Source organism: Salmo trutta, chromosome 23 (genome assembly GCF_901001165.1).
Source record: "Salmo trutta chromosome 23, fSalTru1.1, whole genome shotgun sequence".
In the NCBI taxonomy this organism is placed as follows: Eukaryota; Metazoa; Chordata; class Actinopteri; order Salmoniformes; family Salmonidae; genus Salmo; species Salmo trutta.
In genome coordinates this window covers 7,899,476-7,915,975 of record NC_042979.1, presented here as the reverse complement: position 1 = coordinate 7,915,975, position 16,500 = coordinate 7,899,476, and the positions used below count along the sequence as shown (strand labels likewise).

General features: G+C 42.9%; 1 protein-coding gene across 4 annotated transcripts in view; it reads right to left on the bottom strand.

Annotated features, from left to right (window-relative positions):
• LOC115159204 (mucin-2) overlaps nucleotides 1–16,500 on the bottom strand; it is a 47,586-nt gene that overhangs the window by 17,584 nt on the left and 13,502 nt on the right. For all 4 annotated transcript variants that reach the window (XM_029708680.1, XM_029708682.1, XM_029708681.1 and 1 more), the window contains one exon: nucleotides 13,292–13,366. In XM_029708680.1, coding sequence (XP_029564540.1) covers nucleotides 13,292–13,366 — 75 coding nt within the window. The remainder of the gene's footprint in view (nucleotides 1–13,291; nucleotides 13,367–16,500) is intronic.

The following is a 16,500-nucleotide window of genomic DNA, read 5'->3' as shown; positions in this document are numbered from 1 at the left end:
TCCGTCTCTCTGTCCCCCCCCTCTCCAACTCTCCTGGCCTGTCTCCTTCTCCACCATCCCGCGCTCTCTCTTTCTGTCTGTCTTGTTTTGTGTTGTTGGTTTTTTTTTTACTAAAGGAGACCGCATCCGCAGGGTTGCAATTTTGTAGGTTGTTATCCTTTTTGTTTCGACTCTCCAACAGTATGTTATCAAGTGCTGCTGGACAACAGTGGCATTAGATATGACCTTTCAAACTGCACATTTAGTAAGTAGAACTAAGACAAAGGGGGGGGGGCTGCACTTTCAGTATACAGCTTTAATTCAGCAGCATCATGGGATTCTCCTAACATACTAAAGCACACACATGCGGTGGAATAGATGCAAAATGCCCTTGTGTATGTCTGAGACTAACTGCTGCGCTGTTGAGCTATTGACTGATAGCTGCTGGAGCGGAAGAGGCTGATGGATGATGAATGGATGGAAGAAAGGAGGGATGGGTGGATGGATACAGAGGATATTTCAGGAGGAGAGGTGTGACAGACACTTCACTGGTGGAATGGAGGGATGGGTAAGAGAGAGAGGTAAATATCACTTAGGATCTCTCCTTCTGTCTCTCCTATTCACTCACACATGAACACACTCATAGCTACCATGTTGAGCTTCCTTTTTTTAGTTCGTTTTTTTAGCCTTTTTACATTTTGGGAGTGTGAAGGTTAAGATGATCCCAAGGGAAGAGGCAGACATAGGGTTGAGGAAAGGGGGGGGAGTTGAGCGGCGTGCAGAGATGCAGAAAATGGGGAACAGGTTGAGAGGAATGAGCAGGAACACACTTAATTCTCCACAACATTTGACATCCTCGGGCGACTGACAGCGGACGGCAGTCACCGACAGCTGAGGGGCACATCAATGTGACCACAGTGTTTTTAAAATGGTGCTTTGTAGAAGGGATGGAAGAGAGGAATGAATGCTGAGAACTAGGTAGGCTACAGTCCAAAAGGGGCAATATTGATTTGTAAAAGGAACAGTGAAATGTAATCACACTTTAATAATTTACCTAAAGCAATCAGACCTATTCTTACTATATTTAGACTTCAGCTTCTTTTCAGAATCTAATACCTCTCCCAGACTCTCACCACCATAAAAATACTTTTAGACAGCTGAAGCAAGCACACAAAATGTATTTTTAGTTATTGAATTGTTCACCAAAATTCTTGGTAACATTTCCAGACATGTATGTAAATTAGAAGGGAATAAATCTGTATTGAGCTTACGTGATTTGTTTAACTTTATTTGACTAGTAGACCCATGCTTCTCATATTGCATCCAAATAGCCTATTCATCCTCTTATATTAAGATATTAGCTATTTCCTATAGAGGCAGCAGATTGGGGATTGTGCTAATGTAAGCTGTTTAGCTAGGCTAAATTAGCTGTGGGTGTAATATGAGTGTGATTTAGTATATTTATGACACAGCCACATTATGCAGTTTATCCCTGTTCTGTACGCCACTCTTGATTTTCCCCTCGCTTCACTGTTTCAAAGACATGATGGCATGCATGACAAGGATGGATACCATCTGGCCTCACTATTGGCAAGAGCAGTATCTGTGATTATTGCCAAAGACAGCATAAACAACCCAGCTAGCACACAACGTTCTGAGAACCATACCTCACTATTGGCATGAGCAGTATCTGTGATTATTGCCAAAGACAACATAAACAACCCAGCTAACGCACAACGATCTGAGAACCATAGGTTTCTTAGAGCTTGGTGAGAGCGTTGTTGTCCTATGGTTATTTTGCATACAACCTTCCCACAATGTTCTGGGAATGGTGCAAGGATACCCAGCTAGCACATAACATTCTCAGAACCATGTGTTTCTTAGGTGGGAATTTCAGTACTTCAGCATAACATTTCCTACAGGTTTCCTAATGGTTCCTTTTAAAGTCATGTTCTCAGAACATTAAGAAAACTGTCCATAAAAACCACAAGAAAACATTAGTAACATTCAAAGAATGTTCTAAGAATGTTATTTAAAAACATATAATTTCCGTTTTCAGCGTCAACAAAACTCTATCTTCTATCTTGTAGTGTGTTTAGGGGTTTTGGCCACGCCCACTCATTGGCCACACCTGATCTTAAATGAGCGCTTGTTTCCTTTGAAATGGGGTCTGTTTGAATAGACTAAAATGAACAGCTTTGTATAAGTAACTACATTTTTTAAATTATTTAACCTTTATTTATCCAGGTTTGGATCAAATCTATTTTTCAAGAGAAACCTGGTCGAACCAAGACAGCAACAGGGGGAACAATGTTTCAGGCAAATATCAGACATACTGTAACAACTTAGACATAGACACACCAACCTGGTGGCGCAGTGGACTAATTTCATAGATAGAGAACAGAAGTTCATAGATTTGAATTTCACTGACCCCATGCCAGAATTAATGAATGATTAATGCCTAAGCAAATTCATTTCCATGTGTCCTATCTGTGCTTGGAGTTCAAAAACAGTTAACCCAAGCTAAGCTAGCGGTGTTATTAAAAGTCTTATTGAAACATGTTCTCAGAGTGTTTTTAATTACCTTCAGAACAAATACAATTTTCACTTCCGTTCTCAGAATGTTTAAAAAAAAATCAGTTTTATCATGGCTTTGTTCCCAGAACCAATGGGAAAACCAAAAACGTATGTTCCCACAACTTCCAAGGAACCAAATGTGCTAGCTGGGAAGGGCTCTATGTCTCACTCACTCACTCTCTCTCCCTCTCTCTCTCCCCCTCAGTGAACAGACTTGCACCACCCACACTCACACACCCACACCCACACAAATAACACACACACACAAAGGAGCATAACCACTTTCAGAAATAAATGCATGCACTCACATACATATACATACTGTACAACAATGCAATTTTACAATGAAATACACCGTTACATTAATGTGATTATGGATCCCTGGTTTAATGCAATAACAACATGTGCCATTATATTATGTCACAGTGTGCATTATTGTATGCAATTAAGTTCAATTGAAGGTGTCTGTAGATGCTGTAACTCAATTATAATACGTTACGTATCTCATTGTGTGAAGAGCCAGATCGTGCTGGCTGAGCATTATATCCCTGTGTTATTCATCTGAATTGGAAGTGAACCTACAATGTTTTCCCACCTCTTCCCTGTGAGTTGCCTGTTGCTTCATGGCCTGGATGCCTCCGAAGGAAAGATGGATTACATTAGGAGCACAGCGCACCGCCGACTCTGCCCTTTACCCACACACACGCGCGCGTGTACGCCCGCAAACACACACACATGGGTGCGCACACACACACACACACGCATACATACGCACACCATCTACTCCATTAGCAGCTTCCACAGGCTGCTAACTCAGACACGCTGGGTCGGAAATCCCTGACAGGGTAGTTAGCGAAAGGTCAGTGTGAAGAATCTGACAAATCCCTTTTTAGAAAAACCTGATGCCTACACATCTAGTTCTGCAGAATGCCCACCACCAGAGAGCTTTACTCTCTGCCTTTCTGGTCTTGTCTTTCTTCCTCTAGCTTTCTCGCACGCGCACGCACGCACGCGCGCACACACAAACATTCTCTCTCTCATTTGTGGGAGCCTAATGTGATTTCCTATCCTGCCATGACGTTTCACTACCGTTTACCATCATTTCAGGCACCGCCATTGTTGTCAATGTTTAATGAATGACTTTAGGGTTGGACCCGGGTGAGAAGACTTCCTCCCAGAGATGTAGTCACACATAAAGTTCATCTTGGTCAGTAAGTGTCTGTGAGGTTGGCTAAATGCATAACCTACAAGACTTGAGGATGAAGGATATAGTGTTTTAGGCTGCTGTATTGTAAAGCAGGTTTTGATTTGTCAGGGCCTAGGGAAATATTTGATTCTAATTCATTCCGATATCAAGGTGGAAAACAAACCGATAAGTAACCCATCCACACAGTACCCATTCCTCTCACCTCCTGTAGTCTCCCTTCAGCTATCCTCTCTTCCCCTCATCTCTTCTCTACTCCTCTCCTCTCCCCTTCCCCCCTCTCCTTTACTCTTGCTTCCTCTCCTCTTCTTCCCCCTCTCCCCTCCCTCTGAGTATGCATCGAGCTTTCCCCCATCATCCCTCATCCCTCTTTAGTTGTGAAATGTATATTCCACGGAGCAGAGAAGCGGGAGGGGAAAGTGACACAGCCAACCTAATAAAGGAGGCGGCCATCCCTGATGTCTATAAAAGACCATATTTCTCAGGATCAATCTGCTACAATACCCAGCTGTCACATCCTATGGGCAATCCGCCTTAACAGAGAAACATTTCATGTGGTTGCCAAGCCCTGCTCAGACTCAGGCTCCGCACAGAGGAAGTGAGGGAGATGCCAACGAGAGACGTGAACCCAAAACACGGGAACCATAGTAGCACTCTGGGTCTCTGGTGCTCTGCAGCCAGCCAGAAGCACATTATGGAGGTCATAAGAGGAGTGAAAGAGGCCCCTTGCACCACAGCTGATGTTCCTAAAGGCACTCTTGAGTGACAGAAGGAGATGCGGTGCTTTGTTTCTACTAGATTCTACACTTAGCAGTGCTCTCGCACGCACGCACGCACACACACACACACTCACTCACACACTGCATTTTAATTACAGCACAGGAACTGGCAAGGAACCCGAGACCTTGATGCTTTGAGTGAGTCGTGTCCTTTTAAAAATTCATTTAATTCAGTAAAAGTCTATCAATTCCTGTCATTCCTCTAAGGTTTTTAAACATGCAGAGAGCGTAGAGCGCTCAGTCACAAGGACAGCTCAGTCCAGCCCTCTGGCTCCGATCCTTCACACACCGACCAGACGGGTCCTGAGGAGAGAGGTTTTTACCTCTATTATTACTTTTTAAAATCTTTTAACGTGTTGATGAATATTTAATGCAGATGAATATTTCACTGCGGCACACGGCAGTCAGGAGTTGAGAAAAGAGATGCAGAGAAAGAGAGAGAGGGAAGTGAGAGATAGAGTGAAAGAGACATTGAGATGCAAGGAGAGTTCACCTCGTCTTCCACCAACATGCAGTCTCGCTACTTCTCTCTGCCCCACCCAGCTCTCCTCTCCTCTGGTGCATTATCAGTCAGAGGACAGGACAGTACAGTGTCGGAGAGCCGAGTAATGTCACCCAGGGTTGTATCAGTGGAGTTCTGCTGCGGAAAGCGCTGAGTCATGATGTGTGTTGAGTCATGATGTGTGTGTGCAGTGTAAGAGAGCGATGAGTTGGTAGGCGCTGTCAGGGGATGTTTATCTCAAACCAATGAGATGGTTCATTACGAGTCCACCCTCACTCCAGTGACTCTAACCTCCGCTCCCCCCCCCCCCCCCCGTCGCCCCACAGACCCAGCCGAGACTGCTATTCTCTTCCGCAGTCGCAAGACACTCTACACTTCAAGGGTGCGACGGGGTTCGTCGACGAGCTTCAAAACTTTGGAGACGTATTCGAGGTCAAAGGTTCACGCGGGACTAAAGGAGTCTCAGACAGAGGACGATCTACGAACCTGAATGAAAGCCATTGCTATCACACAGTGTATGAGCTGATAACAGCCAGCAAAGCAAGAGGGGGGGAATAAAACCTCAGCAGCCATTCTATAGCGCTTATCTGCAGTTCACTGAGTACGATATGAAGGATTGTCCTCGCAAACCATAGCTAAGACTCTTAGCAGCTACTCACAGGAAATCGAAACTCACTCCAAAGAGTGGCTTCATTTTTTCTCAACATTAAGCAAATTAATCCTAGTCTAGGGCCCTATCAGCTTCCACAAGAAAGGTGCATCATTAAACAATATCTTGTGAGGAGGAGACAGAGGTTTGGTCAGTGATGTAATTAGGCTGATGTCCCCGTAAACCCTGTAGGGATCGAAGCACAAGAGTTCGCTGTTATAACTCAAGCTTTGTTCCATAAATATGCCATTAGCAAAATGCATAATAGGGAGGACTTTTAGATTCCAAACTCTACTCACTAATTAACACTCCTGCACGCCTCACAATGATATTCACATATTAATATGCAGTTAATGCGCCACGGGTGCTGGATAAATAATATCAGATACAAGCGTTCCTGTACTTTTACAGATACCAAATGTAGAGGAAATACACTGGAAACAAATGTAGCATTTACTTGTCGAGCCGCAATGCAATTTGTAGCTATGTTACATTTTTGGTGCAATTGTGTCTACATTTGCATTGCTTAAAGTTTTCAATATCATTTTTAAGTAAAGGCTTCTTTTAAAGGAAATATTCTGAAGAAACTATAGAACAAAGGTTTATGTCTGTCTATTAAGCTTATCGACCAACATTTCTCACACTTAAGAGTCATTCCCAGTGGCCAAAACTAGTAGCAATGTCGTCAGTCTGGCATCTTTTTTATGACAACACTTTTCCTGATGGGTTGGAGTGCGTAGTATTGACCTGCATATAGGTGACGAGTTTCAGGAAACTAGGCGTATGTCGCGCGTCACTACTTCACAGTAGAGGCATTGTTTTTGGCAGAAATGCATTCTGGAACATGTGAACTTTCAAGTGCCTTAATAACAAACTTGTATTCCATCTGTAAATACAAATTAAATAGTTACATTTAGTTGGTTTAGCCACGGAAAAAGGCAGGGACTTTCCCGCTAGCCATGATTGGCTGAGATAATGGATGGGCTGGACATGCCGAGAGATGAGTTTGGATAGGTCTGCCATGTAGCACACTTCTGTCTATAACATGAGCTGGTCAGTTGTTAGAATCATTTGTATGTGTTAGAATAATGACTTAAGTGTTCCACTCTGAAATTGTAGGATAGGGTGTAATGTTTGATAATTAGGAGAAGATAAAACCAGGATGTGGGTAGATCTGTTAGTATTGTAATACTATGATGTTATATTCTTTAGTTGGGATGTAAACAGAGTGAAGTTGTAGAGTAGATAATAGAAAATCATTAGAGGGTTTCAAATCAAGAGGGTCCCAACGGGGGAGGGGAGGTGAAAGCCTTGAAGAATATGACAACTTTTATGGTTCTTTGTGGTTAGTGGAAAAGTACTGGTTGTTTGAGAAGGGAGTGGTCTAAAGATAGGAATGTGTGTGTGTATTATAAAAGGACTGAGTCTTCATTTTTGACGTTAGAGCTCTCATGAATAAAGATCTTTGAACCTTTTTTATAAAATCTGAGACTTTGCCCAATTATTAGTGAACCCAGGGTCTTACAAACCTAGGGGAATTGGTTAAAGATTAAATGCATGATTGGAATTGAAAATTCCCTCAACATCAGTATGTGTAAGTAATCCTTTCTAACGCTGTTTTCTCTCTCTCAAAGATATCACTTAGTAGAACTGCAAAAGTGTTGCTCTCCACTTTCTGGAGGACCGAGTTTTCAAATCAGTGTTATGCCCGGTATGATAGCTAAAGAGATTTGATTGCAAATATGCAGAGTGAATCGAAAAGAGAACACACTGAAGGCTGTTGTATAAAACACTTGTGTCCGGATTACATCTTCAAGGGCAACCATGGAATTCCGTGACAGAGGGAGAAGCGTTCATCCATGTACACGGGTAAGATAGTCTAGCTAACTACATTTTCAGATATTATACGTTTCTAATTTTGTCAGAAAGTCATTTTAATTTTAAGTTAAAGCATACTGTTAGCTAGATAGCTAACATTACCTGTCTGGCTCGCTAGCTAACATTACGTGTACAATCTAAGTAGTAATATTATTCGTATCTCAGAGCCATTTGCATTGCTAGTTATAACCTAATGTTAGCTAGCTAGCTAAAATTGAACCTAGTTGGTTAACTACCTGCAGATTCATGATGGGTAGTAACGTTATGAGTTGGGATTATGGTTCATTGTTTAGCTAGCTACATGTCAAACAAGACTCCACTATGCAAGTAACCATTTCACTACACCTTCTGTATCCTGTGCATTTGACAAATAAACATACATTTTATTTGATTGAGTATGTGTTTACCAGAGGCGGTAATGTGAAGAACATGACCTGCACAAAGTCAAATTAGGATATAACGTTAAGATAAACAAGACAGTATACATGTTCTAAACTTCTCTGGTAGAATGCCCTGGTTTATTTCGTCACACTCACAAACGTAAGCTATTTTCTGTAATTGGCTCGCCATTAACTTGTAAATAATGATCTTGTTGTTTATTATCCTGTAATAATGAAGAAAATTTGCTAAAGTGAAGATGCTCTCAGCTACAGTAGCTTGCGAAAGTATTCACCCCCTTGGCATTTTTCCTATTTTGTTGCCTTACAACCGGGAATTAAAAAAAGTTTTTTGGGGGTGGTATCATTTGATTTACACAACATGCTTACCACTTTGAAGATGCAAAATATTTTTATTGTGAAACAAACAAGAAATAAGACAAAAAACTGAAAATTTGAGCATGCACAACTATTCACCCCCCCAAAGTGTATATAGTAGGTTTATTTGAACAGTGAGAGACAGAATAACAACAACAAAAAATCCAGAAAAACGCATGTCAAAAATGTTATAAAATGATTTACATTTTAATGAGGGAAATAAGTATTTGACCCCTCCGCAAAACATGACTTAGTACTTGGTGGCAAAACCCTTGTTGGCAATCACAGAGGTCAGACGTTTCTTGTAGTTGGCCACCAGGTTTGCACACATCTCAGGAGGGATTTTGTCCCACTCCTCGTTGCAGATCTTCTCCAAGTCATTAAGGTTTCAAGGCTGACGTTTGGCAACTCGAACCTTCAGCTCCCTCCACAGATTTTCTATGGGATTAAGGTCTGGAGACTGGCTAGGCCACTCCAGGACCTTAATGTGCTTCTTCTTGAGCCACTCCTTTGTTGCCTTGGACGTGTGTTTTGGGTCATTGTCATGCTGGAATACCCATCCACGACCCATTTTCAATGCCCTGGCTGAGGGAAGGAGGTTCTCACTCAAGATTTGACGGTACATGGCCCCGTCCATCGTCCCTTTGATGCGGTGAAGTTGTCCTGTCCCCTTAGCAGAAAAACACCCCCAAAGCATAATGTTTCCACCTCCATGTTTGACGGTGGAGATCGTGTTCTTGGGGTCATAGGCAGCATTCCTCTTCCTCCAAACACGGCGAGTTGAGTTGATGTCAACGAGCTCCATTTTGGTCTCATCTGACCACAACACTTTCACCAGTTGTCCTCTGAGTCATTCAGATGTTCATTGGCAAACTTCAGACGGGCATGTATATGTATTCTTGAGCAGGGGGACCTTGTGGGCGTTGCAGGATTTCAGTCCTTCACGGCGTAGTGTGTTACCAATTGTTTTCTTGATGACTATGGTCCCAGCTGCCTTGAGATCATTGACAAGATCCTCTCGTGTAGTTCTGGGCTGATTCCTCACCGTTCTCATGATCATTGCAACTCCACGAGGTGAGATCTTGCATGGAGCCCCAGGCCAAGGGATATTGACAGTTCTATTGTGTTTCTTCCATTTGCGAATAATTGCACCAAATGTTGTCACCTTCTCACCAAGCTGCTTGGCGATGGTCTTGTAGCCCATTCCAGCCTTGTGTAGATCTATAATCTTGTCCCTGACATCCTTGGAGAGCTCTTTGGTCTTGGCCATGGTGGAGAGTTTGGAATCTGATTGATTGATTGCTTCTGTGGACAGGTGTATTTTATACAGGTAACAAGCTGCGGTTAGGAGCACTCCCTTTAAGAGTGTGCTCCTAATCTCAGCTCGTTACCTGTATAAAAGACACCTGGGAGCCAGACATCTTTCTAATTGAGAGGGGGTGAAATACTTATTTCCCTCATTAAAATGCAAATCAATTTCTAACATTTCTGGCGTTTTTCTGGATATTTTTGTTGTTATTCTGTCTCTCACTGTTCAAATAAACCTACCATTAAAATTATAGACTGATCCTTTCTTTGTCAGTGGGCAAACGTACAAAATCAGCAGTGGATCAAATACTTTCCCCCCCCACTGTATACTCAGATCATGTGACAATTAGATTGCACACAGGTGGACTTTATTTAACAAATTATGGGACTTCTGAAGGTAATTGGTTGCACCAGATCTTATTTAGGGGCTTTATAGCAAAGGGGTGAATACATATGAACCATCACTTTACCATTTTTATTTTTTTGAATTTTTTTTAACAAGTTATTTTTTTCATTTCACACAATTTTGACTATTTTGTGTATGTCCATTACATGAAATCCAAATAAAAATCCATTTAAATTACAGGTTGCAATGCAACAAAATAGGAAAAACGACAAAGGGGATGAATACTTCTGCAAGGCACTGTATATGATGTGGTGATTATTTGAACTGGCTAGCCAGCTAATTTAACATTAGCTAGCTAGCTAACAAGCTAGAAATGAACCAAAACGTCGTTTAGAAAGTTGCTTTTAGTTGCCTGGTTTGCTAGATTGACATACAGTGCCTTCGGAAAGTATTCAGACCCCTTGACTTTTTCCACATTTTGTTAGGGTGCAGCCTTATTCTAAAATGGATTAAATCGTTTTTTTCCTCATCAATCCACACACAATACCCCATAATGACAAAGCAACAACAGTTTTTTAGACATTTTTTTTTACATTTTTTACTCAGTACTTTGTTGAAGCACCTTTGACAGCCTCAAGTCTTCTTGGGAATGACACTACATGCTCGGTACACCTGTACTTGCGTAGTTTCTCACATTCTTCTCTGCAGATCCTCTCATGCTCTGTCAGGTTGGATGGGGAGCGTTGCTGCACAGCTATTTTCAGGTCTCTCCAGAGATGTTCGATCGGGTTCAAGTCCGGGCTCTGGCTGGGCCACTCAAGGACATTCATAGACTTGTCCCGAAGCCACTCCTGCGTTGTCTTGGCTGTGTGCTTAGGGTCGTTGACCTGTTGTAAGGTGAACCTTCGTCCCCAGTCTGAGGTCCTAGGCGCTATGGAGCAGGTTTTCATCAAGGATCCCTCTATACTTCGCTCCGTTCATCTTTCTCTCGATCCTGACTAGTCTCCCAGTCCCTGCCACTGAAAAACATCCCCACAGCATGATGCTGCCACCACCATGATTCACCGTAGTGATGGTGCCAGGTTTCCTCCAGACGTGACACTTGGCATTTAGGCCAAAAAGTTCAATCTTGGTTTCATCAGACCAGAGAATCTTGTTTCTCATGGTCTGAGAGTCTTTAGGTGCCTTTTGGCAAGTGGGCTGTCATGTGCCGTTTACTGAGGAGTGGCTTCCGTCTGGCCACTCTACCATAAAGGCCTGTTTGGTGGAGTGCTGCAGAGATGGTTGTCCTTCTGGAAGGTTCTCCCATCTCCACAGAGGAACTACAACCTAGATATACAGTACATCGTAGACCTGCAATAATGTTTGGGAATCGATTGTACAATATGAGGGGATTAATTGGCACAAAGGAGCATTTTCAGAAGAGTGGGACAGAGGGTGGAGCTGGTCTTCAAAGGGTTTACATGAGATCCGGTCTTCTCGGAGTCGACTTTCTGACAAAATTAGAATATCTGAAAATGTAGCTAGCTAGACTTTCTTACCCGTATACATGGATGGACGCTTCTCCGTCTGTCACAGAATTCCATGACTAGGATACAGTAGTATGTTATGTTCTGTCACTGTAAAATGTAAAACAGTAGGGTCCAGTTTCCGGGACATAGATTAAGCCTTGTCCTTGACAAAAAAAAAGAAAATCGTTCTATTGCGCATGCTTTTCATCCAGGACTAGGGTTTGATTGTGGGGAGTCTGTGGTGCTGGGGGTTAATATAATAACACAGCCAGCCATAAAAACAGAGAATAAAAAAGATATTGACGTTCAAAATCAATAAACATCAAACACACACCAACCTATCTACACGGATCTAACTTAACTGAAACACTGAGATGAAAGGTATAAAAAATAATATTGATATTCAATCAGAATAAGAAGAACAAGAACCTGTGAGTCTTTCGTGTCTTTTATCTCTACCTCCTTTCTCACCTTTCTTTTTTGACACCTCTTTCCATCCACTGCCAGACCGTGCTCAACTAAGCTTCAAAGCAAAGGAATTGCCTGCTCACTAAAGCCTGTGAAATCCACGTCAAGCTCAGCAGAGGCCTTGACAGGACACTATGGTGACAAGTGTTCCTTTGACCAGAAAACAATACTATTGTGTGTAACGGTAACATTAAATAGTATAGAGAGACAGCAGACCCGCCTGGGTTACCTAGATCACATGGTGAGGATAATATGCCTGTCGAAACTCTCCATGACTTATCTCATATTCTCCCGCTTTCTCTCTACACACTCTCTCTCTACACTCTCTCTCTTTTCTACACTCTCTCTCTCAGAGGCAGACTTCTCTCGCTCACTTAATCTCATCTCACTATACTGCCAGTCTCAGGGTTTCCTTTTTTGTGTGTGTCTGTCTTTTCTCTCTCTCTCTCTCTCTCTCTCTCTCTCTCTCTCTCTCTCTCTCTCTCTCTCTCTCTCCCACTCTGTCTCTCCCTCCCTTCCTCTCTTTTCCTCTCTCGCTCTGTTTTGCTTAGATTTCAGTAGGGACCTGACAGGCCAACTTCCACCGTTTTCTCTGTCTCTCTCTTTCGTTTCCTCCTTCTCTCCCCTCTCCCTCCACTGCTCTCCTGTCATTCGTACTCCCCCTTGTTCTCATGCTTTTGACATTTACAACTAAGAGACATGGGTTTCCATTTCATAGTAATCCTCCAGTGCTCACCCGCCTATTATTCATCTTACTGTAAACTGTGAAATCCTGTTTGTTAATTGACTGATTTCAATTCACATTTCCAACAGCCACGGGGTGATTAAGCAGTATTTGGGACTTTTCGGTACGTGTGTGTGTGTGTACGCGCGCGTGCATGTGTGTATACATATCCGTGTGTGTGTGCGTGCCTCTATCTCTTTACGAGTCTTCTGTATTTTTGTTCATGTGTCAGTGAATGTGTGTGAGTGTGGAATGCCTGCCTTCACCAATCCCCCCTCACGGGGCTCAGTGAACAAACCTGCTGCAGCATTATTCACACCTAAGACTTGAAAGCGTCGGATGAATAGCCTATATCCTAAATGTTGCGTGCTGTTGCTCGATAATCTTGCTCTGCACAGAGACTGCCTCATGGATGTCGTAATCCTGCCGAGCCATGAAACTGACTGAATCGCAAATATGGACGAGATTTGAAGTGACAGTGAACCAACCGCATGTTACTGTAGAATAGGATGCCCACATTCTGCTTTTACAGTAATACATAGGCACTCATATGCACACACATGCACACACACTCAAAACACACATGCATACACTTTCAACCCCTGCCTTACCTGTATATGATGCAGGCACAGTCTCTGCACGTGCCACAGTTCTCTATGTCCTGGCCCGTCCGGTAGGAGTGTCTCCTGGAGGGGCAAACACAGATGACATCATCACCAGGGGACCATTACAGCTGCCACCTTGGCTTGAGTCACAGCGTCAGGAGAGGGTGTGTGTGTGTGTGTGTGTGTGTGTGTGTGTGTGTGTGTGTGTGTGTGTGTGTGTGTGTGTGTGTGTGTGTGTGTGTGCATCCATGGTGTGTGTGTGTGAGAGAAAGGGACTGGAAATAAGCAGGATCTCAGTCTTATCGTCCCTGGCTAGGTTTCATCACTTCATCTGAGAAGTAGCTAGCTCTATTTTTATCATGATGAAGTGTTGCCTCAGTCCCATGATTCTCCTCCTGCTAACTCCTCATCCAGAAACCCACTCCTGATCATATCTTTTGAATGATTTTACCCCAACCGACTCCCTGACGGCTACGTAAAGCATGACTTTATCTTCAGGGGAAAGATTCTGTTTATGAGGTAAAAGTCAAGTCTGAATTCCTTACATGTAGACCCATCTCAGAACAAGAGACCTTATGAGAGAAGAATGCTTAAAGACCATTAGAAATATCTTTGATTTGGAAGATAGGTCAACACTGTGATATACACCCAGGGGCAAAACTGGTTGCAGTGACGACAGGATGGCGTCTTTTACCAGTGTTGTAGTCAAGTCACTAAACCTTGAGTCTGAGTCGAGTCCCAAGTCTCCTGTGCTCAAGTCGAGTCACGAGTCCCTATGGCTGAAGTCCGAGTCCAGGTCCGAGTCACAAATGGTCAAGTTACGAGTCGGTCTTATGTCATTTTTTTCTAGTCGCCACCAGATGGCAGTATATTGCCACTCCCTCATGAAAAAAACAACTCATTTACTATTCATCTTTACCTCACAAGTTCTACTCAATACCTGTGTTTCACTACTTATTTACTACATAAATGAATGGTAAGTCAGTCTCTCAGCTACATTTTTGTAATTGCCGACTGATATTTGTGTAGGTTTTTTATTGCAGAGGGAAAACTAAAGAGGACTTGTCAGAACCTGGCTATGGGATGTAGGGGGGAAAGTGGGAGGGTAGAGCGAGACATATTCAAAGACAGGCTACTTTTCTATACTCAAGCAGAGAGAGAGAGACACATAGCTAGACTGCAGTTTTACTATTAAACTCAATACTAATATTGTTTTCAATTTCGTGAAGCAGTTTGTGTTTCTTAACCAGGCAAAGCTAAATAGTAGGCTGGTGACTGGTGGTTGCAGGGAAGCAAGAGAGTAGCTTGCACGATTTGTAGCCTGCTACGATCGGAGGCGGAGCCGGAGAGGAGCTTGGCTGCCTGTCTGCTCACAATAATCGCTTGCTCCCCCGCAGCTTAGCAGCTGATGTAGGCTGCGTGTGTCTGATGTGCATCCTTCCCACTGCTAGAGAACAGAACTTCTCGCTGCTCTGCGCACCCAGTGCTGCTAATACTCTGCTTATCGTAGGAGACTATCCAGTCCGAGTCACCAATGGTCGAGAAAGCGAGTCCGAGTCCAAGTCACCAACGGTCGAGTCCAAGTTGAGTCAAAAGTCATGAACTTGGTCCTGGACTCGAGTACTACAACACTGTCTTTTACTACGTCCTTTTGACGTCATGGTCAGGTTGTATACTGTTTGTATAATAAGGAACATTTGTTAACGTCTTTTTAGCAACCAGAAAAATACATCTTTACCTGGTCGTAATCTGGTTACAAGACAAGGATGACAATCAAAATATCACTTCCTTCCCCCAACGTTTGATCTTGTTAGGAAAAATACATATTTACCTGGTTGTTACAGAGACCATCTGGTTATATGACGCATTTTCAACCACTTGTCATATAATGCAATGTTTCCCGGTATATAAATATGGCTCTGAGTACAGTCATACATATGTCATCCCACCCAAGCGTTCATATTAGGAACCACATTACATTGGTGATTACACTGTTCATGATTACAGACTTTCTCTCCATAGACCACATGCATGTCTTCTCCTCTCCTGGAGTTTTCCTAACCTCCTCTGATCTAACATGTTGGTATGATAACGATGGTGGAGAAATCCGTAAGCAGCTTAGAAATGTGGGAAGTAGATTAATTAAAGTGCTGATGGGAATCATAAAGGGTTTACACTAAGAGCCTGCGCCGCAACTAAAACCAACGCCTGCACTCGCATTACCTCATCATCAGCACTGATCGCTATCGCTACTCGCCCAAAATGAGGAAATGATGGAGAAATTAGGTGTAACTCATCCCACAAAAAAAATATGCTAGGGATTTATTTATCGTTTGACGTTTCGGAAATTTGGTTTGGAATACGGAAAGAGTTTTGACTTGTTGTTGACATGGTGGATTTAATCCCAGATTTCATCTCTATCTCTCTCTCCCTTGCCATCTTTCTTTCATCTGGCATATCCTCCTCATACCCTCCCCCCTTCTCCTCTCCTCCTTATTTTCACCAAATGTACATTTCATTATGTCTCCACTGCACAGCCAGGTTGCCAAAGTATTTACAGCATCACAAGGCTGGACTGGCCTACAAATAGATGGGTGATAGAACAGGAATGCTCAAACAAAACAAATGTCCATCTGTAATATGAACAACACAACATGAGTGATATCTACCAAGGAGTGATATCTACCAACAATAACCCTCAATACGATTCCAGAATGAGAAAGAAAATGTTATCGTGTCAATATGATCACGTTGTATTGTCTGGGGCTGATTCATTTTCGCAATGGACAAATTCTTTGCACAAACAATTACCTCTCGAAGCAGAGCTATGACAACTTATGTGTGACATTTACTTTCCAGGCCTTTGTGTTCCTGTGCTCCAAGGCATTCCTTTATTCTTATTCCAACTTTCTGTTTTCTAATGCCAGCAGCATACCAGCCTGTGTCCCACTGCTGGCTTGCCTCTGAAGCTAAGCAGGGTTGGTCCTGGTTAGTCCCTGAATGGGAGACCAGATGCTGCTGCAAGTGGTGTTGGAGGGCCAGTAGGAGGCCCTCTTTCCTCTGGTCTAAAATAATATCCCAGTCCCCCAGGATGCAGTGATTGGGGACATTGCCCTGTGTAGGGTGCTGTCTTTTAGATGGGACGATAAACGGGTGTCCTGACTCTCTGTGGTCAATAAAGATCCCTTGGCACTTATCGCAAGAGTAAGGCTGTT